The following is a 26,645-nucleotide window of genomic DNA, read 5'->3' on the forward strand; positions in this document are numbered from 1 at the left end:
CTACGGTTTAGTCCTACCTAATGTTTCTATAAATTTTCGAAATGATGTAAAATTATTGATTCGGGAAACAGGACCAGATTAAGGCTTTTCCAAATCAATACTGAAAAAGGGCCATTCACGCCAAGCCTACTCTCTAAGCACCTACTCAACTATTTTATCGTACACTATCGAAAACTACGTACACGTACGGCTATCACTATCAATGAAATGCGTTTCACTCAAAATATCAAGGCAAGGTCTGTTATCGAGATTCTGAAACCAATGCAACATCAAGAAGGCAGTCGTCAAATAGTACTTACACAATTCCTTGGTGATCTAGTCTGTCCCTGTGACAGCTGAAAGGACAACTGTGCCCACATCTCAAGGTGTACTCGCACCTCGTCTCACAGCCTCCCAAAGTCCAGCGCTTGAAGTCAGCGTCACTCCTCACTTTCAGGGACTGTCCGGGGTGCTTGATACACTGTAGCGTCAGAGCGGGGCCGACGGCCTCCTGCGACTGCAGGTTGCTCCGGACTTTGCGCCAAGTCTCACTCTTCGCAGTCAGCACCTTGAGATTACCGACTATGATCATTCCTGCAGAACATGCGTGCGAAGCGAACAGGCATTTAGCTTCTTGTCACCGCTAAGCCACCAAAGACAGAGCCAGACACAGCAAGCGTAGGCGGGTGGCGCACAGTGGGCCAGACGACCGGCGGAGGCGGCCAAAACTCTACATACGTTTTGAGCTCTAAAGTCGCCAAACGGGACTCGGACCGAAAGTGGGACCCCACGAATGGATTCCTCGTTCGGAGGGCAATCCATTGGTGGGGTCACACGTTTGGTTATTGAGTCCCATTCAGCGGCTCTGGAGCTCCAAAAGCGCCTTGAGTGTTAACCGCGGTCTTCTGGCTCACTGTGTGGCCCGGACGGTAGGCGCTCACTCTCTCCAAATATGGAAATGAAAATTGACCTACGTTATAATGAATTCAGCGCAATCATAATGTGAAGCAAAATATCTCCATCATACGAATTATCATTGCTTTATTTATTTACGCTGTAGGATACAAAGAAAAACTCTTGTTCTACAAAGGAAAGCTAAGTTTGTATTATGCGTGCGTGAATTCCTTCCAGTAATGGGAAATTCCCTGCTGGAAGTGAACCGTACTTTTAAGCCTTTGTTCAAGCGTTGTTGTGCGCTCCACCGTTCTCTCGTCCATTTAATTGCATATCAGAATTTGACTTCACGCGTGAAGTCTTCAAACGTAGTTATATGCTTGAATGAAGCGTAAGAGACATTTACAGTGCACTTCAGTGTGGCGGTACAAATATTACTAAAGTACTATAACATCACGTGATGTTAAGGTGGTAAAATCTGCAGATTTACATGCACCACCTATCTAATGGCTATGGCTGTAATGTCTGGAAACCGCCAATTACGTCTCCACCAAACAATGCGGACAAGGTGTTACAAAATATTTTACGACTGTTTTCAGTGCATTTTCTCTTCGACGCAACTGAGCAGAGCAATTTACTCTCACTCCAGGTGCGTGACATCACGTTGAAACGAGCTTGTATCACGCCCATTTGGGTGTGAATCACCCATAAATTAGCTTATTCTCATTCAAAAGTGCGCCGTGACACAATGCTCAAAGGAACGTGACATTTTGTCAGGCTTGTTTCAACGTGATACCACGCTCCTGGGTTGAGAGTGGTTGGTTGAGAATGAACAGAGTGTTTATTACGGACAGCGGCATCCAATTGCAATTGCCATGGCTAGCTGCTTAATGCGAAGTTGGGCAGATGGGTGTCTTACCATGCTTGGCTCTTGAGAGCGCTACGCACACTCTGTTTTCAGTCTTGAGGAACCCAATATTGTTTTGTGGGTTGCTCCTTACAAGTGACAGTAAAATTATGTCACTTTCTTCGCCCTGAAAGTTGTCGATGTTACAGACACGCACCTTGCGCAAATCTGGGAAGTCGGACTCAAGCTGAAAAAAAATCAGTAAAAATGCGTTTAAAATTTCTGCAATTACAATTTTTAATAATAAGTTGTCGATGCTGGTTAAGTCACCCTCTACCCGCCCTCTACAAAGAAACGAATGGGCAATGAGCCACCCAATTGGTTTTGAAATAAAGGGGGAATTAGACCGGCAAAAATTTTCCCAAGGTTCGAAATGCGAGGGGAAAGGTTCTTCCTTTGGTTTAAGACCTGGGAATTTTTTGGGGGTTTTTGGGGCCCCCAAGTGGTCCCCACGGCGGGGTAAGGGGGGCCATCCTTTGAAGGCCGAGTAAAGCGGCCTTCAAATTTTTTTGGGATACCCATGAAAAAAATTGTAAAATGGTAAATTAATAAAAATAATATTTTGATTTCGGTTAAAATTTCATTCTACGAAGGGGCAATGGCCATTCGACGGGCCCAAAATAAGGTACGGGCAAAATTTTTGAAACATTTCCCTTCGGGTGGGCATTTTGAGTGCCTAACCCCGGGTCAACGATTAAGGAGCCTTAATGAGTAGGGGTTTTTTACTTTGGGCCCCGTTTCGTGGTAAATGGTTCACTTTTGGTAATTCCAAGTTTTCAGTGAGAAGGAAAAACGAAACTTAAAAAAACCCAAGGGGCCCCTTTAGCCTTCAAATTTGTTCGAAAAAGCCATTGGATTATTTTTTTAATTTGGCACGTATGGTGCAATGCACCACTGCAAACGTGCAATGCCTCAGCCATATTGCACCTTACGTGCAATGCGTCCCGAAAATGCCCTACCCTTGCTAATGCATGGGCATGGGAAGGCATTGCAGTTCATGTGCGTGCAATGCTTTCCGTTTTCGGACGATTTTCGGACAAGCTCTTGCATGGGGAAACATTCCTCAGTTCCCGACAACGGCAACAAGTTGGTGGCGAATGGCAGTGCACTCACCCCCCTGAAGTACATGAGCTGACCAGCGTATGCCGAGAGAATTGTAATCTGCTTCTCGTCGTATCCCTGGAGAAGGAGGTAGGTTACGAGGGCCGCGATGAACCGTGCCTCGTGCGGATTGCAGTGACTTATCAGTTCATCCATCTGCGAGAGAGAGAAAATGGTGCATGCTTAGGACATGTACGACGGAATTCCAAGCACAACCGATGAAGCTCCTACACTCTCATTCTAGGAACGTGACATCACGTTGAAACGAACGTGACAAACTGTGAACACGTTGGTTTTTGGCCAATTCACACCCAAACGAATGTGACAGAATGCTCAAACGAACGTGACACTTTGTCACGTTCGTTTCAACGCGATGTCACGTTCCTGGAATGAGAGTGTATTTTGTTTCTGCCTGGCGACGTACGTATCGGTCGGGCTCTTGATGATCCACGAAGAACACACTGTTCTTCAGCCCACGGACGGCAGGATATCTGAGCACAGAGCCGTGGTTCTCAAGGCCGGGGTAAATGAACTCAATGAGTTTCGCGATATTGGGCTGCATCCTATGTTGGACATTGAGCGCCTTGCAGGGCATGTTGTTGTTTGACAGCCTTTCGAACAGGGATACCTCCAGCTTGAAGTCTTTCCCCACCTCATGGTCCGAGGGACTGGGTCTCAATTGTTTGTGGTCCCCTGAAGAGAAAAAAAAAATGAAATGAATAATAAGTATTAGAACATTTTAACGCTTGCGTAAGGGAATTAACACCAAGTGAGACTATTTATAACCGGACTACAAAAAAAGCAGAACACATAGTCATTCGAGTTCGAGATTCACATGTTTCGGACGTTTGTGATACTCATCAAACTTTGCAGCTTATTAGAAGGCTCACCACTTTCATACCAGGAGCGTGACATCACATTGCAACGAACGCGACAAAATGTCACGTCCCTTTGCGTATTGCGTCACATTCGTTTCAATTTGAATAAGCTTATTTACGGCTGATTTACGTCCAAACAAATGTGACACAATGCTAAAAAGAACGTGACTTTAAGTCACAACGTGAAGTAACGTTTTTGTAATGAGAGTTCAGTAAGACAAAAGGTAAAAGTAAGATTATAATGGTACACCCACCCAAAAGTATGAGATGCTGCACAGCTGGAGTCAATGCAGCGATGATGTGTGACTCCAAGACTTCTGCGGCTTCCTCAACGACAACTGAAAAGATCAGACCACGATCATACATTGACGATCATTAACATTTTTCTGACGAGTTTGTATTGTCGGACTGCACTCTTTCAGTGCGCGTCAAGTATAACTGCGATCATTTTGACGGACTCAGAGCGAAGTCAGTCCAACACTGACTGCAACTGCAGAACTGCATCACAACTTCAGTGCAAAGAGGCAGCATGTCGAGCCATTTTTATACCCGCACGTCATCAGTTTACCTTAAGCAGTTGAAGCTCTGAGAAAAACATCTTACTGGAAACGTGCTACAGTATCGCAGTCAAATAACTCGAACATAAAGTTAAACTGAAGAATAATTACTCCATGCACTTCAACAACGAAAATATTTTTTAAAAAAGTTATCTTGTATTTATGACGATTTTCCGTGTTACTATGCAATGCGTGCAATTTTGATAACGGATATGTGGAACTCACCTATTCTGGGCTTTAGCTCCTGGAGCAGCGGTTGAATTTGTGCCGCCTTGGTAGTGGTCATCCCGACGACCAAATTGCTGGCAATCAACTCTTTGTCCTTAAGCATTTTAACTTGCTTCATACGAGCTTTACAATCACTTATATACTTCGCTGCGCACCGCTCCGCAGTACCTAAAGCTTGTTTAAGTTGAGACACCCAAAATCTGTGGGGAAAAAATGTGCGAGCATTAATATGAGCGTCCGGTGAGCAATTACTAGCTGTAAGTTTTTGGCACGACTGGCCACTTTTGATGCGAGTTAAGGGCACTGCAAAGTGAAACTTCGAAGCAGTGGCGGCCAAATAAACGTGAAAACACATAACTCAGAAATCAAGAAGAGGTGGGTCCCCGCACGTAAAATGCGTTAATGCGACAGAGAAGAAATATTACCCATGAATCCACACACTAAATGCTTAAGTAGAATTTTGTACGCGCCACTTGCACGATTTTGTGCATGCGGGGAATTTGCGTAATATTTTGCATGCGAAAATGCACAAATATATGCAAATTCACGCACAATTTTATGCACGACGGCACACAAGTTTAAAAATTATGCATCACCACGTACAAAATTGTACATAAACATTTAGTGTGCACTCCTGATACAAATATTGAATAAAGTGCTTTTTTAAAAAGTGACACTTACATAAATAACTTTCAAATGTAATAGCTTAGTGTGAGAATGAAAGGGCGCAAATGCTTACAGATAGAGCTCGGAACGTTGATCTGCATCCAGGTCCAGTACATTTCCTGCTTGTGCTGCAAATCCTGGAGGGAGGCCATTGGAAACAACCTGCTTCAGATATTCCAGCTTCGCGATGTAATACTCAAGGGTACTTTTGTACTCCAGTCGCCCTTCACCAATGAATTGTTGCAGCTCCTCTATTGCGCTCTCCATTTGGCTGAACGTGTCTTCAAAGGAAAAGATTTCGCTTCCCCACTTGGGATTTTGCCTGATGAACTGAATGTCATCGTCACTCAGCGCAGAATGTTGAATCCCCTTCTCGAGCCACCTTACGATACTGAAGCCATCTGGCACATTGGAGACGTCAGTGACTACTTGGTAAGTCTGGAAGCTTTCCCAGCTCACAATGCCAATGTTGTTGTCCAGTTCCCGCCTGGCCCGTTGGATGCAGTCAAGTTCGTACTCGGCCTGTTGCAGTTGTTGTCTCCGTTCCCACATGCGTCGCTTCAGGTCCGGACTCAGCTCATTTTCATTCCTTTTCAGCATGTATTCAGTGAGCCGTTCGTCTTTGCACCGGCCTCCGAGGCGCACGATTTTCTTCGTGGTGGCGAGAAGGCCGAACAGAAACTGGTCCAGCGCGTGGTTGGTTAAGCAGACTATTAATATGGGGCACGCTGAATCATCACTGCCTCTCCATGCCTGAGGGTTCGTGAGCAGCGTGCTCACAATCCGTAGACCCAGGAAAGTCTTCCCCGTGCCGGGCGGGCCCTGCACTAGCATCACTTTTTGCGTGAGAGCACGGGTGAGAGCTTCGTGCTGAGACTCGTTCAAGCCCATTGCTGCTGCAGTGGGCCATTCACCGTTCACAATGTCTCGTTGAACAACCTCACCTCCAAGCAGAGGAATGCAGTACTTCCTATTGCTCTCTACTTGAAGGTAATCTGGCAGCTCTTCAGTCGGGTCTGCGTGAACTATGTACCGTGCCAGGGGAAATTCGTCTGGGTTGATGTTTTGGAGAGCATTGAGAACGTGCAGGTAAGGCTCGAAGAACACCATGCTCTCGCCCACCACAAAGGAGCCCAGGCACAGTTTCTTTGCGGATACCTCTGACCAGAGTGGCTCGATGACCAGCCAGCCGGCAGAGAGACATTCCCAGTCTCGTCTTGTTACCCGCGCCAGGTGCAGGGTTGTGAAGTTGTCGTTCGAGATGACGAGCAGGGCCCCTAGCATGAACCGTTTTGAAACGCGCCAATCTATGTTCAGTGATCTGTTCGGATCAAAGTACATTATGAGACTTCCAGGGAGCCAACGCTCCTTGTTTTTCTCAAAGGTCACATTCTTGTAAATTCTCATGGCATTGAATCTGTTTTCCTCACTCCTGTCGAAAACTTTGATGCGGCCTCTGACTTCTGCCAGACCGTCACGCAAAGGCTTCAGAAAATCCTCTCGCAGTAAGCGGAAATGCACATCTAAATAATGTTCTTCACTGACAAACGGGCCACTTACAACGTTAGGTCGCAAATAAACCTTCCTGGTTTGGAAATCTTCCTGGGTTGGCACGACAAACATGTCCCGAAAGCTCTCCTGAGGCACATCTGACACATAAGTTGTGTGAACGAACATTCCATGCAATTCAAGTATTTGCTTCTTCGCATGTTGAATGTGAATATCTTGACTAAATGTATCTGCAGCTTGAAGGGCTGAATCAACAATGCCCTCAAAATGTTCGTAGAATATGTTCGGGCAAGCTTTTAAAACAGCAGCACAAAAGCTAGAGATGTGGCGGAATGTCGTGGATGCAATTCCAGCTTCTTCTTGAATCACTAGGAAATCCCGTAGATTATCCACAAGTGGCGTCTTGCACACGTCGGATACAAAGCTGTCCAGTTTTATATTGGTGCCACGCAGCCTCGGGATCAGCTCCATAGTGTCCTTTAAGTAAGACGGCAAGTCAACAGGACTCCAATTTCTACCAAGCCTGGTGAGTAACTCCTTGTGAGCCCCAGCAACCTTTGACCACCCCGGGGCAGACGCAGTGGCATGAGATTGCTTGTTTGCCCTCGGCGTCCGCGCTAAAGGAGGGGCGCAGAGTTCCATTTGGAAATCGTAAGATTGTTGGCGGTTAGAAACAACACCTTTCTTACGTCCCACTGTCTGCCATGCAGTCACGTCCGTGTTCCCATGACGCACGTGTGTGGCAGCAATATTGTTGTTGCTATCAGCAAAGCCCCTGGTCTTAATAGACGTCGGTTCAAACTTCTTGCACCTTGCAGAGGAAACTTTGAAATCTTCAGGACATTCCCTCGCTTTGTTTATGGTTGGGGTCTTGCTATCCTCATCCAGTAGCCGTTTGCGCAGTGAGAATTCTTCGTCAATCTTCTGAAGCTTTCCAAGTACTGATTCCGCCTCCTTTCCTTTGTCTACCAAATACTTAAAGGCCTCGCCAATCGCTGTCAGAACCCAACGACGTCCATGAATCCACATAGCTGCTTCTGGAGACCCGCGCTCAAGAAATGAAGAAAAAATCCGGCAAAGAGCTGAGAAGTATGAGACACCCTGGCAGCTTGCTGGTAGGTCTTTCCAATGAACGTGCAGCAGGACACGGAGGATAACAAACTCAACATCGGGGAATTGATCACACTCAGAAAGAACCGCCATGGCCTCGACAACGGACGCCGTTTCGCTGTGGAATCTCCCCACCTGCATCAGATTCTGGGATGTTTTCCAATACGAGCAGAGGAACTGGATTATCTCCCTTGAACTGCTTTGCGCCAGGTTTCGAATCCTTCCAGACCATTGGTTCAAAAGCAAGACATTTTGGTGCCTCAGAATAGAGGTGGACTTAGGAATTGATGGCGGTTGCATTTTAGTCCACCTTCGTTTCACCACACTGGACTGAGGCTTGGGAGGCAGATTGGGTTTAGAAGGCCCAGCGACGGTAGAGACGGAACCACCTGACTGCTTCCGGGCACTGTTGCGCCGCTCCTTCCGTTTGTTGGTGACGCGAGTCCAGTCACTGTTGGCGTCGATGACGCGTCCCCCGTCCATGGCGCGGCGCATCATGACCTGAAAATAAAACGTCACTTTGTAATTGTTTATGTGCATACTTCCACTCTAAATTAGCACGTAATTTTGTGTGCATAGCTTTTGCACAAAATTGAGCATGCACGGTAAAAACGCTTCCTGGGAATCCCAGGTTTCGTTTTTACCGTGTGCGCGTGAAAAGCATGAATTATGCGTAACACCGCACGCTTTCGTGCTTAGTTACGTACAAAGTCGTACATTTAGGCACCAGGTGGCCCAGAAACCCCGTAAAAAAGGATTGCAGGCTACATGGCCGCACCCGTGCATGCGGGCTTGCCTACGCTCCGGTCTGCGGGCGCCGGGACGCTCTGGGGTGGCCACTCGTCCATGACGCACTGTCCACCGCGGCACTGTCCTTCGCGCCACGGCGCTGTCCGCGGCGGACAGCCCCGCGACCGACGGCGCCGCGAAGGAAGCACCGCGGTGGACAGTGCACCATGGACAGGAGGCGGTAACACTACAAAGCAGGAGTGAGGCGAAGCTCTCGCTTCGTGCAGGGGTTACGGACTTTTTCGAGATTATTAAAACTAGGCCATTGTTTTCAAAACGCTTTGCACAGATCGGAAGAGCATCAAATTTAGGGTGCATTGACCTTCCCACGACTCCCAATTTTACTTGGTCCAAAAGAGGAAATCGCGGAAATGTTTACACAAAGATGGCGCCCCCGAGGTTTTTAGCAGATGATACGTTCACGTATCAGCGTGCTTGTACTCTCGTGCAGAGAGTACCGAGTTTCCGGCTAGCCAGGCAGGAGTTGCCTCGTTGCCTGACTAGCAAGCCTAGAAGAGGCCGAGCGCCTCGCTGGCAAGGCACCGGCTGGCTCGCCTGCCTAGAAGATTATGAGCGGAGGGCCCGCAGTCTGCCGCGCCGCGCCGCGCCGTCGCCCGCCGCACCATGAATCGGGGCGCCTGCGGGGGCCTCGGGTTGCGCGCGCGGCGTATAACCTCGACACCCAGCTCTCTAGTACTCAAGAAGTGCGTCCCTCGCGTTGCGCGTCGTCACGAGACGCTGCTAGCACGCATCGCGTAGCTGCCCCCCTCGCCCATTCCCTAGCCGAGACGCCACGTCCCGCCGCGCCCCGCCACACCCCGCAGCAGTCTACACACACACGGACTTGAGCCTTGAGTGCGTAGAACGCGTAGTTCAGCGCCCCCCGAACCCCTGCCCCTCTCGAGAAGCGGCGCGTCGGCAGTGTGCGCCACTCTTGCTTATCTATCTTGAGGTCGGGTTCGGGTGGCGCGCCGGCCGGCCGGCCCCGCTTGGAGATGTGGCTGACACGCCGCGTGCCGCAAGGCGCCTTGCCCTAGTACCGAACACAACTTTTACGGGTATTGAGTATTTATGTGATTAGCCACCAAATTGTGCATCCTCGCGTTGAAACAACGAAAATGATACCCAACACAAGTGGTATCGGACATATGAGTGCCCCACCGTCATTGCGAACATGTTTAACACAAAACAATGGCACGTTAGGATATTCAAAAGTTATACTAAAATTGACATTTCCATGAATTACCATGTGTAACAAATTTGTCAAAAAAAGAGTTCCGAGTGTTTACTCTTTGAAATAAATTGACAAAATGTCACATTCATACATTGAAATAAACATTCTCATAAGTATCATCTGCTTTCACGTTAGCGTTAGCGTTAACGTTTTTTCCTTAATTATTAGACTTATTGTATTTTTCGGTGCTTTCACTTTGATTTTTTGAGGGCTGAAGTAGCAGTTAAGGGATTGCCAATGAGTCCAATGCACCCTTTATGTGATGCTCTTTCAATATGTGCAAAACGATTTGCAAACAATGGCCTAGTTTGAATAATCTCGAAGAAGCCCGTGACCCCTGCACGGAGCAAGATCGGAGCGAGCGCTTCACACCCTTAAAACCTTACGAAGTATTTTGAGCATACATATAACAAACTAAAACACTTTGTTATACGAAGAAATAGTTCGTAAATTACGAAGTATTTTCTTTGTAAGCTTACGAATGCTCAAAATGCTTTGTTATACGAACTACTTTTCTTTGTAAGACCCAAAATAGTTCGTAAGGTTTTCTCAGTGCACCTCACTGCCGCTTTAGGGTGTTACCGCCCCCTGGCCATGGACGAGTGGCCACCCCAGAGCGTGTAGCCTGCAATCGTCGCGGGGTTTCTGGGCCACCTGGTACATGCATAATTTGGTGCAAAGAAAAAAACTACATAGTAGTTAAGAGTGTAGAAAAACACGACGGAGTCCTCCAATTACTGGACTTTGAATGCACGATCAAATATTTTGTTGGTGCTAGACTACACTCTCAGCCTTTTACTGACTTTTTCTCATTAGCTTACGCATTTCTGTAAGCAACCATAATTCTTAGTATTTTTCGTCAGTATTACTTAGCAATAGCTAATTACTGTACTGATATCACCGTTTTCTTAGTAAATTACAAAGAAATTTGTAAGTATTTAAGAACTTAATACTAAGTATTATGGTTGCTTACAGAAATACGTCTGCTAATGAGAAATAGTCAGTAAACGGCTGAGAGTGTACTTCGAGATTTTTTAACGTCTCGGTATTTGAAATTGAAACGGCCATTCGGTCTCTGAATCTTTAAAGTGAACGCTCCCCGAGGTTTCCGTGCAGCACACACAGAAAAAAATCTACGAAAAATAGCTTTGTTGGCTGAGCGATAGCGAAGCCCGTTACTCCAGTGCGGTTGAAAAGTTTTGTCTGTCTGTCGGTCTGTGTGTCCGTGTGTATGTGTGTGTGTACACTACTCCTCCTGAACGGCTCGGCCGATCTGGCTGAGATTTTGCAGGCTTATTAGGTATGTTCTTGGCTCGGCACACGCGAAATTTCACTGTCCTAGCTCAACCGGTTCAGTTTTTATAGCCGAAAAACACCTAAAAAACGGCGAAAAATCGAGTTTCTTTTGCAGGTAGATCACCTCTGTCTTGAAGAAAGGGGGTCAGGGGGGCGGAGCCCCCCAGCCTCGACAAGTTAAAAAGTTACAAGGGTCAAGATCGTGTTATCTGTAGATTAAGCAACTCTTTCTAGAATTAAGGGGGGTCTGGGGGGCGGAGCCCCACAGCATGCAACACGTAAGAAGTAACCGACGATGGACAAGCCAATGCCTGCCGAAGGCAGGCTAGCGCCGCAGGCCAAGGTAGGTTAGACCGGCTCAAATTTCCCGAAGGTTCGAAATGTCGATGCGCGGAAACGGAATTCGGTTCCTTTCCGGATTCTAAGACTCTGGGATTTTTTTGGGATATTTGAGGTCACCGGAAGTGGTCCCGCACGGCAGGGTAAGTTAGGCGCACTGCTCATTGATAGACCAGCAGTAAAGCGGCCTTCATATTCGTTTTTCGGGCATATTCCATGAAACAAAAGTTGTCAGAAATGATCAAATTAATAAAAATATGTGATGTCTGATTTCGAAAACTCAAAATTTGCAATCTGGGTGCCTACCTGTAAGGGGCAACTGGCGTCTATTTTCGCTCTGAGCCCCAAAGTGAAGTGTATCAGGACGGAAAACTGTTTGAAAATGGATTTGGCCCTTCTGGTGGTGCTATTTTGAATGCCTAATCTCCGCCCGGTCTAGCGGATTAATTGAAGGCCTTTAATGAGTATTGTCTTGTTTGCGTTTGGGCGCGCGGATTGTGGTGAAGACTGGTTTCTTTTCGTTTTACTCGGTGATTTGCGAAGATTCAATCCCTGACACAGTAAAAGTGCGGAAACTAGAACCACGGCAAAGCCTCGCGGCGAAGGGCTGGAGCGCGGTGATCCGGGGCACTGCGAGGAAACTCTACATGAAAGCGGAGGCAAGACTTAGTTATTAAGTGTTGGTTGGGAAAATAACGTAAGTGCCGTTTCATATTAAAGCTAGTATAAATCTATTGGTGCAATTCATCAATGAACACTTCTAACCCTGAAAGTGAGGTGCGAAAGTGAAGTGTATCAGGACGGAAAACTGTTTGAAAATGGATTTGGCCCTTCTGGTGGTGCTATTTTGAGTGCCTAATCTCCGCCTGGTCTAACGGATTAATTGGAGGCAATGAACATTGTCTTGTTTGCGTTTGGGCGTCCGGTTTGTGGCTAAGTTCGTTTTCTTTCAGTTTTTCGGTAATTTCCGAAGATTCAATCGTGGAGATTAGAAGCGCGAGAATGTAAAAGAGAACACCGGATGGACAGGCCTTTAGCCTTTCTAGTCTGAAATGTAATTCTGAACAAGAATACTTTCATTGTGATTTACTTCTCCCTACCTCCAACCGATCCTTACTGAAATGTTGTGCCTGCGATGAAAGTTAGCGATTTGATTTCTTTGCTTCACCAACGCACATTCGCATGGACCCGGTCGAAACTCATTTCGCAAGTGCTTACTTCAGTCTTAGAGATTCATCCTACTCGGAACCGTTTGTGACCAATACATTGATCGTCACGAGCGTGCACTCATTTGAGTATACTCCCAGGTCACAACTGAGAACATTCTATCATAAGTGTGTTGAATTCAGTACTACGCGCCCGTGGGAGTGCGTTCGTGGGTGCACGCCAAAGAGTGCGTATTAAGTAGACCGTTTATTTTGCTAAGCAGATTCAGAATAGGACGAGCTTTTCGTCATGCGTACACTTCTCATCAAAAACGTCGTATAAACTCGCTTGCCGCGTTACTCTACGTATACGGCGGTCGCAAATTTAAATTTGGCTGACTGTTTCTGAGCTCGCACCTCACTTTCAGGGTTAGAAGTGTTCATTGATGAATTGCACCAATAGATTTATACTAGCTTTAATATGAAACGGCACTTACGTTATTTTCCCAACCAACACTTAATAACTAACAGTCTTGCCTCCGCTTTCATGTAGAGTTTCCTCGCAGTGCCCCGGATCACCGCGCTCCAGCCCTTCGCCGTGAGGCTTTGCCGTGGTTCTACACTGTTAAAAGAAACTGTAGGAAAACAGCACATTTACCAACGAGTGATTTGCTTTTAAGCAGCACGTGTCATCGGAACTTAAAACAGCACAAATGCTGTTAGGAAACAGCAAGTTTCATCATTGGAGAAAACAACAATTATAGTCGATTTCCAATGCTGGAAAACAGAACATCTTGTTTGTAAAATTAATGATATATGCTGTTTTGGAACGGTATCCTGTCATTTAAAAACAACACCATTCAATTGAAGATTTGCCGGAGCATTTTGCAGCTCACGGCTCAAATCAAACTCCAACTATGTCAAAATAAATTCTGTTGTTTCTGAACAGCATTTGTGTTGTAAAGTTTTTTAGCAACACTTCCAATTTTTAAACAGCGGTGAACTGTCCAAGAACTGCACGAACTGTTACAAAACAAATGTCTTGTTTGAGCCGTCAGGAAACTCCTATTTCCTTTTTGTGAATAACAGAGAGACCGCGTTGAAGAACAGTGCTGTTTGTAAACAGAAAAGAGCGTTTCTGAATGACTGCTAGTATTGGATAAGACTATTAGTACCCTCGACATTTTTTTTGTAAATGTATAACAACTTCTTTGTTTGAAAACAGAAAAGTGTTGTTTATGAACAGGTTGGTGCCATTTGGAAATGGTAATTCTGTTACACAACAACTTATTGTCAGAGATCAGATACAGAGAGCCATCATCCCTTTTTACAACACTGCTGTTGAATAACGACTCAGTGTCCAACAATATGCCGTTCTTCTACAACAAGTGTTGCTAAAAAACTTAACAGGATATATGCTGTTAATTAACAGCATCTTTTCTATCAGTGTAGTTTCCGCACTATTACTGTGTCAGGGGTTGAATCTTCGCAAATCACCGAGTAAAACGAAAAGAAACCAGTCTTCACCACAATCCGCGCGCCCAAACGCAAACAAGACAATACTCATTAAAGGCCTTCAATTAATCCGCTAGACCGGGCGGAGATTAGGCATTCAAAATAGCACCACCAGAAGGGCCAAATCCATTTTCAAACAGTTTTCCGTCCTGATACACTTCACTTTGGGGCTCAGAGCGAAAATAGACGCCAGTTGCCCCTTACAGGTAGGCACCCAGATTGCAAATTTTGAGTTTTCGAAATCAGACATCACATATTTTTATTAATTTGATCATTTCTGACAACTTTTGTTTCATGGAATATGCCCGAAAAACGAATATGAAGGCCGCTTTACTGCTGGTCTATCAATGAGCAGTGCGCCTAACTTACCCTGCCGTGCGGGACCACTTCCGGTGACCTCAAAAATCCCAAAAAAATCCCAGAGTCTTAGAATCCGGAAAGGAACCGAATTCCGTTTCCGCGCATCGACATTTCGAACCTTCAGGAAATTTGAGCCGGTCTAAAGGTAGGTACGCCAGGCGCGGATTGGAGGAACAGGCCGCGAGACATCGCGAAGCCTGTTACGACAAGACGCGGTCTGGCGTAAACCTACCTTGTATTTTGACAACGAAAGACATAGTATTGTAAAATCTAACCAAACCTGTCCAATTACAAAGCGATTCTTCGTAGACTTTTTTCTGTGTCTACGAATTACGAATTTGGTCAAGAATTTGACCGATTTCACGCACAAATTTGAGCGAAGAAGTTCGCAGGTTTAAAATTCAGAGAACGTGCGAGATTGTACAAATACATTTGGTGCGAGTATTGATCCCGCCCAGAGAGCGGCTGGCGTCAGGATGGCGCCTGTGAAAGAGGAAGGGGGAGGGGCTGGAGTTGAGTTGCGTCTGTGGGGGGTGGCCGGTGTCTGAATGTCGCAATCATACACGGTCTTGTCTCCCATCTCCCCCCCCCCACACACACACACACATTCGCACGCGCGCGCACACACTCGCGCGCGCACACACACGCGCGCGCGCACACACACGCACGCGCACACACACACGCACGCGCGCGCACACACACACACACACACATGAGCGCGATGGAAGATGAGCGTGGCACGTGGCAGCCTGTAGCACAATGGGACTGTACACTCGGCAACGACGAATTGCGAGGATGCTAATGTGCTTGCCTGAGTCAGCTGACCTCACACTTTATTACAGTATGTAGTTTTTGGTCCATAAGCTGTGCACGAAACTGTGAATGCAAACTGAAAATGTACGAACTTCCTTTTCGTGCGTAGTTGCGCACAAATTCGTCCATTTTGAAACGCATGCACAGTTTCGTCTATAACTTATGCACAATAAACCTATTTGGTAGTTTAAGGGGGCTCATACATGTTAAAAGCACTTTTTTAAAAAAAATTTTTGATGTAGACGGATTAAGATTTTACAATTTCTGTGTTAAAATCCTTTTAGATAATTGAGTAAGCTTCATTTTGGCTTAAGGGAAAGTGACTTTGGACATTTTTTGGAGATTTAGTCGAAACGTTTAAAATTTTGCTTCTCGTAAGATTTTGTTCGCATACTTGCTCAGATCTGTGGGGAAAAAATCAGGGAGACTCATCCCCAGTAGTGTCATAGAATTGACTAGAATGGGCTTTATATCTGCAATAGTTTTCAAGAAAAAAAATAAAAACAATTTTTTGTTGAAAAATTTGTTTAAAAATTGTTAAAAAAATTGTTTTTATTTTTTTCCTTGAAAACTATTGCAGATATAAAGCCCATTCTAGTCAATTCTATGACACTACTGGGGATGAGTCTCCCTGATTTTTTCCCCACAGATCTGAGCAAGTATGTGAACAAAATCTTACGAGAAGCAAAATTTTAAACGTTTCGACTAAATCTCCAAAAAATGTCCAAAGTCACTTTCCCTTAAGCCAAAATGAAGCTTACTCAATTATCTAAAAGGATTTTAACACAGAAATTGTAAAATCTTAATCCGTCTACATCAAAATTTTTTTTTAAAAAAGTGCTTTTAACATGTATGAGCCCCCTTAATGCCCTCGTAAACATAACCGAAATTGGATTTTGGATTCTTTTATAATCGCGAACATGCGAAATGCCCCGCAAGAAATGAATGGCCACGAGTTTCCGTTAGGCGAGAGAACACTCTCAGCACGTTACTGACGTTTTGCTCTGACGTACTTATGCAAATAATTTGTGCATCCATACCACGTACTTTTCCTATTTTAAAGAACTACCTAGGAAATATTCAATAATGTACTGGCAATTTGGTTTTGTACATAATTTTACTGAGGGAATAAGTCATACTTACTTAGAAAAATACTAAGTATTATTGTTGCTTGAGGGAATACGTTATTAATGAAAAATAATACAGTTACGTGCTGAGAGTGTAGGAACAAAACAGAACAACACAAAACAGAAACTGCCTATTTAAACACACTAAATTACTATGAACTTTTTGGTGCGCAAGCTTTGCACTAAATTGAGCATGCGTTTCGATGTGCACGCACTTTAAACGCAACAACGCACACTTTCGTGCTGAGTTACGCACAAATTCGTGCATTTCAAAACGCATGCTCAATTTTGAGCGGAGCTTATGCGCAAAACAGTACATAAAATTTAGTGTGAAGGGAGTTACCTACTTGCCTCTCACTAAAAAGTGACATTTGGTATGAGCCCAACATCTCTCGTCATCGAGATCTCGTACGATATCGATTTGAGCCGATACCTCCGAAATCGCCTATAAAGTCGCCTATAATTACTCGAAAACCTCCACACTTTCAAAACCTTACAAACTTTCAGCCTTACCAAGAAAAGTCGGTTGTCAGAACAAAATATTTTGGGCAAACATGAGATTACAAAGATTTGTGAACTATTTGTTCGTATCACAAACAAAATAGTTTGAAGATAACATTTGCACAAAATACTTCGTGAGGCGTGACCCGTGCGAAAAAACGGTTTGAGATAGCACTGTTAAAAAAATTCTGAAAATTCAGACAACTTTTTTCAGACTTGACGTTATGAAACACCAATTAAGACCTTTTTATGAAATTTCATAACTTTTGTCTGAGATGTCAGACAGGGCAGTCTGAGACCGTGCTTGGTCTGAATATTTGTACCCAGTCTGAAATTTCATAATGAGGGAAGTCATAAAATTAAGATTAGGCTGACTAATACAAAACCAGATATACAAAATAAAACGTCGCGCATCAAAGCATTATGATATTGGCAGTTGTTATGTTGAGGGAGCTTGTTGAATGCAAACTGTGGACCAATCACTTCTCACATGGTTTGGTCCACTTGCTTGCAGCCGCCTGGAGTTACGTTTCAGGGACCTGCCGCTAGGTGGCGCCTGGAGCGCCGCGGCAGATCGCCACTTTGTATTTCCGATTAATGTCATTAAAGTAAATAATTTTTGCAAACAGCATCATCTGTTGCTTTAGTAATTATCAGCTCTAGCCTTTAGCAATAATTTTGAAACAAAATATTACTCCGAAGTCGATAAAACCGCATTTCAATGTTGGCTCTCGCTGGCGTCTGCGTTCGGTCATTAGGTTGGGTGCCCGCATGATCCTCCGAAATGTAGTGGCACACATGGGAGGTTCTATATGAGCTCTCACCCTCGAACGACGAGTGCCTCAGTCTTACTGCGGACCATCTCGTCTGATAATTTTTGAGTAGCGATGGTGACCATCGTGCGCCGAATCCCGGCGCGCTTTTAAGTTTGCTCTTTCTCTCACAGGAGAAAAATCGTTATCGTCCAGTAGGTCCGCCCTAACAAGCGTCTAGGACCACCACAACAGACTGCCCTTTCCGCACGATTGCTGCAGGATGAATTCACACAGTATGTTCTAAAATTTTGGACAAAAAGTATGAATTTTCAGCTACAAAGCAGTGGGAATTTTAAGACTTGGCCATGTCTGAATTTTAAGACTTCATTTTCAGACCAAGACGAGTCTGAAAATTAATAACGAGTTTATGTAAAAGTACTTCACTCAAATTAGTCTGAAAATTCAGAAATTTTTTTTAACAGTGAGAGTAAAGTTGTATCACTGCTGCCTACTGTAGATTGAGCAAACTAAATTACTACGTGAGTTTTGTAGTGCGTCGCTTTTGCACAAAAGGGAGCATGCGCGTGAAATATACAATTTCATGCACACACGGTAAAAACGGTACCTGGTTTTCCCAGAAACCCTATGGTAGAGACACGGGCGATTTCCAGGGAGTTCCTGAGAAAACCAGGAACTATTTTTACCGTGCAACAACGCATATTTTCGTGCGTAATTGCGTACAAATTCGTGCATTTTAAAACGCACCCACAATTTTGTACAAAGCTTTTCCTGTGATGAGTTGTCTAGCGTGGAAGGTCAGACGCTTTTGAGAGACTACAGGATTCAGTATCACACTACAAACACAACTGTCTACTAAGTACACACTGACAAAGGCGTGCTTGCAAGTACACACTTACAAACGCATGCTTGGCCAAGTACACACTTACAAATGCATGCTTGCAAGTACACACTACAAACGCTGCTTGACGCATGGAGTTATACGGAGCCAAGCATGCGTTTGTAAGTGTGTACCTGCAAGCATGCATTTGGAAGTGTGTACTTGGCCAAGCATGCGTTTGTAAGTGTGTACTTGCAAGCACGCATTTGTAAGTGTGTACTTAGTAGACAGTTAGGTCTGCAGTGCACCTACTGAACAAACTATAAAGTTCGAACGGAACTGTGGTGACGCAGCAGATGGATTCCACGCTCGCCCTCTGTTTATCGCACAGTCTCCCTCGCAACCCCAGGGAACGTCGGGAGTGCGAGAGAGACGGAGCGACGAAAACAGTCTGGAATCAGCTTACAGGAGAAGGGGACAGGGTGTGACACATGCACAACGCGAGGCAGTCCACGATAAGAAAACAGGGCCTGTCTCTCACACTGCTGTAAGACCCTCTGTTTATAAAACTGGTCGACGGCGGGGTCCTGGACGTTGCCGCTCGTAAAGGTCACTGCAGGACGCCTATGTCAATCCCCGTTCATTGGCGAAATTGCGCCTGTCACGATAGAAAAATGAAAGCGCTATTCATCGAACACGCCTACGTTTTTGAACGAAATTGGTAGGAGACGTCACAGTCTTTGATGCAGATGACCTTTCGGTTCAAATTTGAAGGCGATTTTGAACAAAATTGGGGGGAAATGTGTAGTTTTTTTTTGGAAATAACGTTGAATGAAAAGTTAATCTGAACCCAACAATAATGTGACGTCTCGTACAAAATTGTGCGTAACATTTAATGATTTAGAAACGCATGCAGTTTTGTGCAAAGCTTATGCACAAAAATAACTACATAGTAATTTAGAGTGCTCACAGGTCTGGCGACAACCTTCAGTTTCTAAACTCATGTAATGAACCGGTTCAAATACTTGGAAAAAAGGCTACACAAATCGGCAACTTCAGCCTATCCTGCACTGAGAAAACCTTACAAACTATTTTGGGCCTTACAAAGAAAAGTAGTTTGTATAACAAAGTATTTTGAGCATGCGTAAGCTTACAAAGAAAATACTTCGTAATTAACGAAGTATTTCTTCGTATGACAAAGTATTTTAGTTTGTTATATGTGTGCTCAAAATACTTCGTAAGGTTTTAAGAGTGTGTACACTTTAATATCTTGCAGAACCTACGAAGGGGGTAAGAGGGGACGTTAACGTCGCTCAACAATGCGCGACAATGCACGATTTTCTGCATACTTGCGCACGAAATCGTGCACTGTCGCGCACAAATTCGTGCGTTACGAAGTGCATGTTTAATTTCGTGCATTGACGCGCAGAAAAACCTACAGTCATTTGGTGCGAAGCTAGTAAACACTGAAAACATTCAATTTCTAGCCTTTTCTGTACGTTTGCGAACAAGATAAGCTATACTTTGCCGACAGTCCAGACCACTTAATTAAACGAAACACAATGATAAAAGACAGAGACAAAAGTAACGCTCTTTGGGGCTTAAATCGTTTTAAGCCCTAGGCGTAGATGATATACAGAAATTTAAGGCAAAATTTTCATGCCCTTCCAAGAGGCATTAACGATTCACGCCGCTCCAGGGGCGTAATTCGTTTACGCCGATTTACGCCCTTGAAGGGCATAACCTTACACTCTTAAAACCTTACGAAGTATTTTGAGCATACATATAACAAACTAAAATACTTTGTTATACGAAGAAATAGTTCGTAAATTACGAAGTATTCTTGTAAGCTTACGTATGCTCAAAATACTTTGTTATACAAACTACTTTTCTGTAAGGCCCAAAATAGTTTGTAAGGTTTTCTCAGTGTAATGCCTTTGGTTCACCAGTAAGGTAGAGAATGTCACCATATGGTGAGAGCTACGACTCTGAACGAAACCGAAATTGGCTGACGCGAGGCCGTCCATAAATTACGTCACGCACTTTTGAGTACTTTCTGACCCCCACACTCTTAAAACCTTACGAAGTATTTTGAGCATACATATAACAAACTAAAATACTTGGTTATACGAAGAAATGGTTCGTAAATTACGAAGTATTTTCTTTGTAAGCTTACGTATGCTCAAAATACTTTGTTATACAAACTACTTTTCTTTGTAAGGCCCAAAATAGTTTGTAAGGTTTTCTCAGTGCACGTCCCCCTATGTTACGCAGAGTTACGCCGGACCGGAACCCCCTACCCCCTCAGCGTAACGTCACGCACAATTTCTCGGGTTGACACTTTCCTTCCTTACTTAATGTTTGTAATTCTGTAATGTTGCTGTCATATTTAATGTGTTTAGCGTAACTTTGCACTGGAAGGCATAAAAACTACGCCCTTTAAGGCGTGAACAGTCTTTTATGCCCTTCAAGGGCGTAATCGTTCAATGCCCGTCTGAAGGGCATAAAAGGTATAGAGTTTTAAGGTGAAATTATGCCCTAAGGCAGTCACAATTCACGTCTTTCCAGGGGCGTAAATCGCTGGAGATAGATAATAAGCTAGGGCATTATTGTGATGCAGACCTTTTTAACGTGCAACATATCACTAGATGCTAAAGCAACTTTTTGAAAAATTTGATGTAAAAAGTTTGTACTTTAACATGGTTAACGCTGTTTGTGTCAAGCATTCATGCCAATATTTATATCGAGGTCCAAACTAAAAGTCCCAAAACAATCGAAAAAACGCGCCCAAGTCCCCAAAGTGCTACTGCCCCCTTTTCGTGGACGGCCCCAACGTGTTCAAAATGTCCCTTGTGGAGTTTAGAACTTTTTCGACAGCCAAAACAATTTGTTTTGAGTCTAAACCCACGACATGCGTTGACATGTTTATTATTCATTTCGTCAAGATGAATCCGGTACTGATAAATGTTTTCCGATTCAACAGTTACAGATTTCAAGGTAGAAAGAGTGCACTGTGCAGTGTCCTGCACCTGAAACCACAGTAAAGGCTCCATAAAATTGACGGGACATATTGAAACTTGGTTTTAACAGTGGAAGTGGACTCACGCCCTGTCTCACTCTGACACGAGTCCCGCCGGCGGCTCCCAACAATACCGCCCCGGCCGCGCGGGGACCGTCCCGGCTGGGACCATTCTTTAAATGTGGGGGACAGAATCACAAGCAGGCCCAATAGACCCTCTCGCTCGATGCCGAAAGATCAAAAGGAATCAAAATGAAGGAACCAATCAGCGCGCCATCTACCGGCCGTTGCTGTGAACTTCGACCAGACCTACGGTTTCGACCAATCAGGGTTCAGCTTTGGACAACTTAGAGTAACGGCCGCTAGGTGTCGTGCTTTTAGTTCCTGGCTTTTTGATTACTTATAATCCTCATTTATCGACGAGTTACAGGTTCTAGCGGACGTCCTGTTATCACTAGAAAGGAAGGAGAACTGAACTGACCTGCGTAACGCAACGCCCTGCCGCACAGGGAGCCGGGGTGGAGGGGGGGGGGTGAAGGTTTGACAGAACCGTAACACCGCATTTACCTTGGGGGACAGGGCGGGGACAGGGTACGAGATACAAGACTTATCCAATATGTTAAACGAATATTAGAATGGCCCCTTTCGTCCGGAGACGAAAGTCAAGAAGAACCAAACCGGGAGTGGACCGGAAGTAGGTAACGACCACGGTTCGCAGGGGAAACGATAACAAATACATTTCTCTCCTTCGTGAAAAGGTATGATTGATTTTGATGGAGTGCCGCATCAACCCACTTTGAGAGTGGGGTTGAGTTGCCAGCCCCATTTCCGGTTTCACGATTCTTCTTCTTCACTGGCTGAAGACTTGACTTCAGTCAAAGACGCTCTCATTCCAGGAACGCGACATCACGTTGAAAGGAACGTCTTAAAATGACACGTTCGTTTGAGCGTTGAGTCACATTCGTTTGGATGTGAATCGGCCAAAAATTAGCTTGTTCACATTCAAACGAACGTGACACAATGCTCAAACGAACGTGACATTTTAAGGCGTTCGGTTCACCGTGATGTCACGTCCCTGGGATGAGAGTGGAGGCCCTGAGTTCGTATTCCTCGGATCCGCCTCGTCAAAAAAGAACAGCTGCACGTTGTGTACACTTACCTATGCCGTCGATAGGCGTTCCCTGATTGGCTGTCCTACTGTCCTAAGGCTGAAGAGTGACGCAACAGGGCAGGGCGAGTAAGGACCAGCAGCACAGACGGCCGGGCCCTCGGTGCAGCTGTCTGCTGGAGACGCGACGATCACTTCGACGCAGCGGCACAACGACCGCTCGCTCGCGGGAGAACGCACTCGGAGAACCACGCCGGGCGACCAACACCGCACTACTGCGGCCGTGGCTGCCTGCCTGCCTGCTTGCCGGCTGCCGCCTGTTGTGCTGTGCTGGGCGGTGGTGTGGTGGCGGAGCGGGGGGCGCTGGCCTGGCGGCTGGACTGGCCGTCTGACTCAGCCGGCGCGTCACACACACACACACACACACACACACACACACACACACACACAGAAACGCCTCGACGTCGCAGCTCTTGTTGCCGCCTGCACTGCGCGCGGGGAATACAGCCGGCGGGGAATACACGCCGCCGCGCCGGTGCACAGTGGGCCAGAAGACCGGTGGAGGCGGCCAAAACTCTAGACCCGTTTTGAGCTCCAGAGTCGCTAAACAGGACTCGAACCGAGCGGGTGACCCCACCAATGGATTCCTCGTTCGGAAAGCAATCCATCGGTGGGGTCACCTGCTCGGTGCGAGTTCCGTTTAGCGACTCGAGCTCAAAACGCGTCTAGAGTTTTGGCCGCCTCCGACAGTCTTCTGGCCCACTGTCGGCTGGTGGGCCGGCAACAAGGGCACGCCTTTCGAGAGGGCGAAGCCAAACGAAGGATGATGCAAGTTTTAATACAGCGGGTGTTGAGGTGTATTTATAACAGGCGGGGAATAAGGGACACTCGCCGGCGGAAGAGATGGCCAGATGAGTGGAGACGTGAAGGGGAACCCCTGACCTACGGGTGCCCGCAGACAGGCACTCTGAAAAAAAAAACGAGAACGGAGAGAGGGGGCGGGGGGGCTTACAACGAAACGTTGTTTTGAGCATACATAAGCTTACAAAGAAAATACTTCGTAATTTACGAACTGTTTCTTCGTATAACAAAGTAAATTAGTTTGTTATGTGTATGCTCAAAATACTTCGTAAGAGTTTACGAGTGTGGGTACTTTTCATACACCCGTTACATGGGTTGGATCTAATTAAATGGGTGCATGAACAGTGCCCATTTAAATGGGTTCAGCGAATGGGTTTTGTCCGGTTTTGTCTGCTGGGGGGAGAGAGGAGAGAGACAGAGAGAGAGAGAGAGAGAGAGAGAGAGAGAGAGAGAGAGAGAGAGAGGGAGGGATATATAGGGGAGAGGGAGGAGAGGAAGAGAGCCAGTAGGGGAGAAGGGGAGGGGGAGTTGCCGGCTAAAGCGTAAGGGAGTATGGGGCGATTTGTAACAGGGGCGATTCGTAACAAATGCGTTTATTAATTTAAGTGAAGGGAGCCGAGGAAAATCTGAGTATGGTCCCTCTTTCGCTTCAAGTACAGGGTCCTTCAACAATCGAAGCGGATGTGATCGGTGCTCAGGTATAGTTTTGGAGGGCGTCTGAAATATAGGGTACACCGAAAACAGGCAAATCTTTTATTTTGAGTTCTAGGAAGTTTCTGTCTGAGGCTCCCCAGGTATGAATCACCATCGAAGTACCGTTGGGGCCTTGAAGCGTGACCCCTTTACAATGTAACCACGTGGCATAAGTTGCTTTTACTTTGTCCAGTGATAGTTAGACACGTATTTCTTGCGTACACTCAAAAAAATTTCAATACAAAATTCTGTAACATGGTTACGCAGTAATTTCCACTACAAATGTTTCAGAATTTTGTATCAGCACTGATACAAAATTTTGTATGACGCGTTACGGTAAACTGTTTCCCGGTTACAGAATTCTGCAATGCAAAAATCATAAAAATTTGTCGTTTTATAAACAAAATTTCAATCTCAACGATCGTTCGTTCCTACACATTCGCTCCGTCGCTCCTGTACTTCCGAACAACCGGAGAAACCGAACTGCGTTCTCCGGAACCGAACCCCGGTCCCCCGGATTGCGAGCTCGGCATGCTACCGCTTGCGCCTCAGCGCCGTATGGGGAGGCACGCCTCAGACTGTCGATGACACCGAGCGGGCCCGCTGCAAGCCCAGGTAGTGGTGGGAAACGAGCCCTGCGGCGCGACAGTTAGAGTTCCTGGCCCGAAGCTTCTAAAGTACCATGCCCCACGTTAGGACTTCTCACCCGATCAACTGTGATGTTAAAATTAAGCTCGTAATTTGACTCTAAATTTGCGTTATTAATTTTTGCATCAGACGATATGTAAACTTGTAACGATATGTTACGGTTTTCTGTATCAGTTACAATTATTTGCATAAAGATCGCATTTTTACATGGAACTATATCATTGATTGTGAATATTGAAACGAAAAGTACAGAATTTTATGTCAGTTTTAGAATTTTGAAGCACTGGTTCGTAAATTCGTAACATTCTTGACGTGATACAGACTTTAGGATCAAGGATACAAATTTTTGTATCCGACTGACGTGTTACAGAATTTTGTATCAAGATCGTTACAAAATCCTATATTATTTTTTAGAGTGTAGCCAGCATTTGGGGTGATTCGTAACAGACCCGTATAAAAACAAGAATTTAAGTAGTTTTTGCAATTAAATGCTTGAATTATTTCTCGAATCATCTGCTGCCTAATTCCAATACATTTACACAGCTCAAAATGCATTTTAAAGCTAGTTATTCTATTCTTTCCTCCAAAATTGAAAAAAGTGAGGCTAGGGTTGACATAGCCGGTCAGTTAATGCTGAGGCGGTCAACGGCAGCTTGTAATGTAGATTTTAAGGCGTCTGCAGGACATCCGAAGAACAACTGCTGGAGGAGATAACATTCCCGACGATGTTTCATTTAATGTGCAGGATGTTATGAAAAGCCCCATGGCTGTTACAAATCACCCCATGCTGGGGCGATTCGTAACAGCATGCAAGGGTTTGGAAAGCGTCTTAGATTTCAAAGATTACGGACTCCAGATTGATCCAATGGAGCTTCACATTCTAGATGAAGGGCCAGACTGCTCAACTGGCACAAGTTTGACACCGATATGCAGAATATTCTTAATTTTGAATAGAGAATTCCAAAATGTGTTACAAATCGCCCCATACTCCCTTACTTGCAGGCATGCTCCAGGTAGAGCATACAATGTAAGCTTTTCGATTTGTAGAGTAGTCAACTCGCGTCTGTACTGTACAGTAGGCATACTACGGCGGCAGGACCAGACCCGTCGAGGCGAGCACTGCGCAGAGCAAGGCGCAAAGACGAGTTTGTGACGTAGCCTAGCCCGCCGCTTCACACACACACACATAAGCACTGAGAATGAATGAGTCACCACCATCGCCCTGTCATTGGGTAACGCACGCACCGTTGCCCAAATTTGGGTAACGAGCCCGCGGTGACCAAATTTTAGGCAGTCATAATATCGTCGCCCAAATTTGGGTAACGTCGTCGGCGACGCCGTGAGGTGATGAGGTAATGACGCTCTTCCGGGGCCACCACGATGATCCAATGTGGCGTTGAGGCCTCCGGTCATCGTGGTGGCCCCGGAAGGACGTCATCGGGAACCTCACGGCGTCGCCGACGGCGTTACCCAAATTTGGGCGACCAAACGCCTGTTACCAAATTTCGGGTGATGAATTTTTCGTTACCAAAATTTGGGCAACGAAGTTGCATCTCCATCAAGAACCTATAAAGCCCCAATCCGACTGACTCACTGACTCACTGACTCACTCACTCACTCATAGAAATGTTTGGGGTGAAGGAGTGGTCGTAGAGACTTGCGGTTTTTTCCATTCGATTCCAAATTTTATGGGAAAATTGGGAAAAATCCCGAAAGTTGAAAATTCCTCACCGTTTCCGAGAAAACCTACTTTATCTACAAAAAAGGGGAACAAA

The 26,645-nt window shown here is 45.5% G+C and overlaps 1 protein-coding gene across 1 annotated transcript; it reads right to left on the reverse strand.

Moving 5' to 3' along the window:
• Positions 1 to 379: 379 nt before the first annotated feature.
• Positions 380 to 23,001, reverse strand: LOC117645462 (NFX1-type zinc finger-containing protein 1-like). The gene is made up of 8 exons (XM_034385671.1): positions 22,720 to 23,001; positions 5,284 to 8,330; positions 4,542 to 4,744; positions 4,014 to 4,097; positions 3,306 to 3,574; positions 2,894 to 3,037; positions 1,793 to 1,967; positions 380 to 547 (listed from the first exon to the last, which is right to left on the reverse strand). Exons 2-8 carry the CDS (start codon positions 8,325 to 8,327, stop codon positions 528 to 530), a joined length of 3,939 nt encoding a protein of 1,312 aa, XP_034241562.1. The 5' UTR covers positions 8,328 to 8,330; positions 22,720 to 23,001; the 3' UTR covers positions 380 to 527.
• Positions 23,002 to 26,645: the final 3,644 nt, after the last annotated feature.

This window comes from Thrips palmi, unplaced genomic scaffold (assembly GCF_012932325.1).
Source record: "Thrips palmi isolate BJ-2018 unplaced genomic scaffold, TpBJ-2018v1 HiC_scaffold_18, whole genome shotgun sequence".
Classification (NCBI taxonomy): domain Eukaryota; kingdom Metazoa; phylum Arthropoda; class Insecta; order Thysanoptera; family Thripidae; genus Thrips; species Thrips palmi.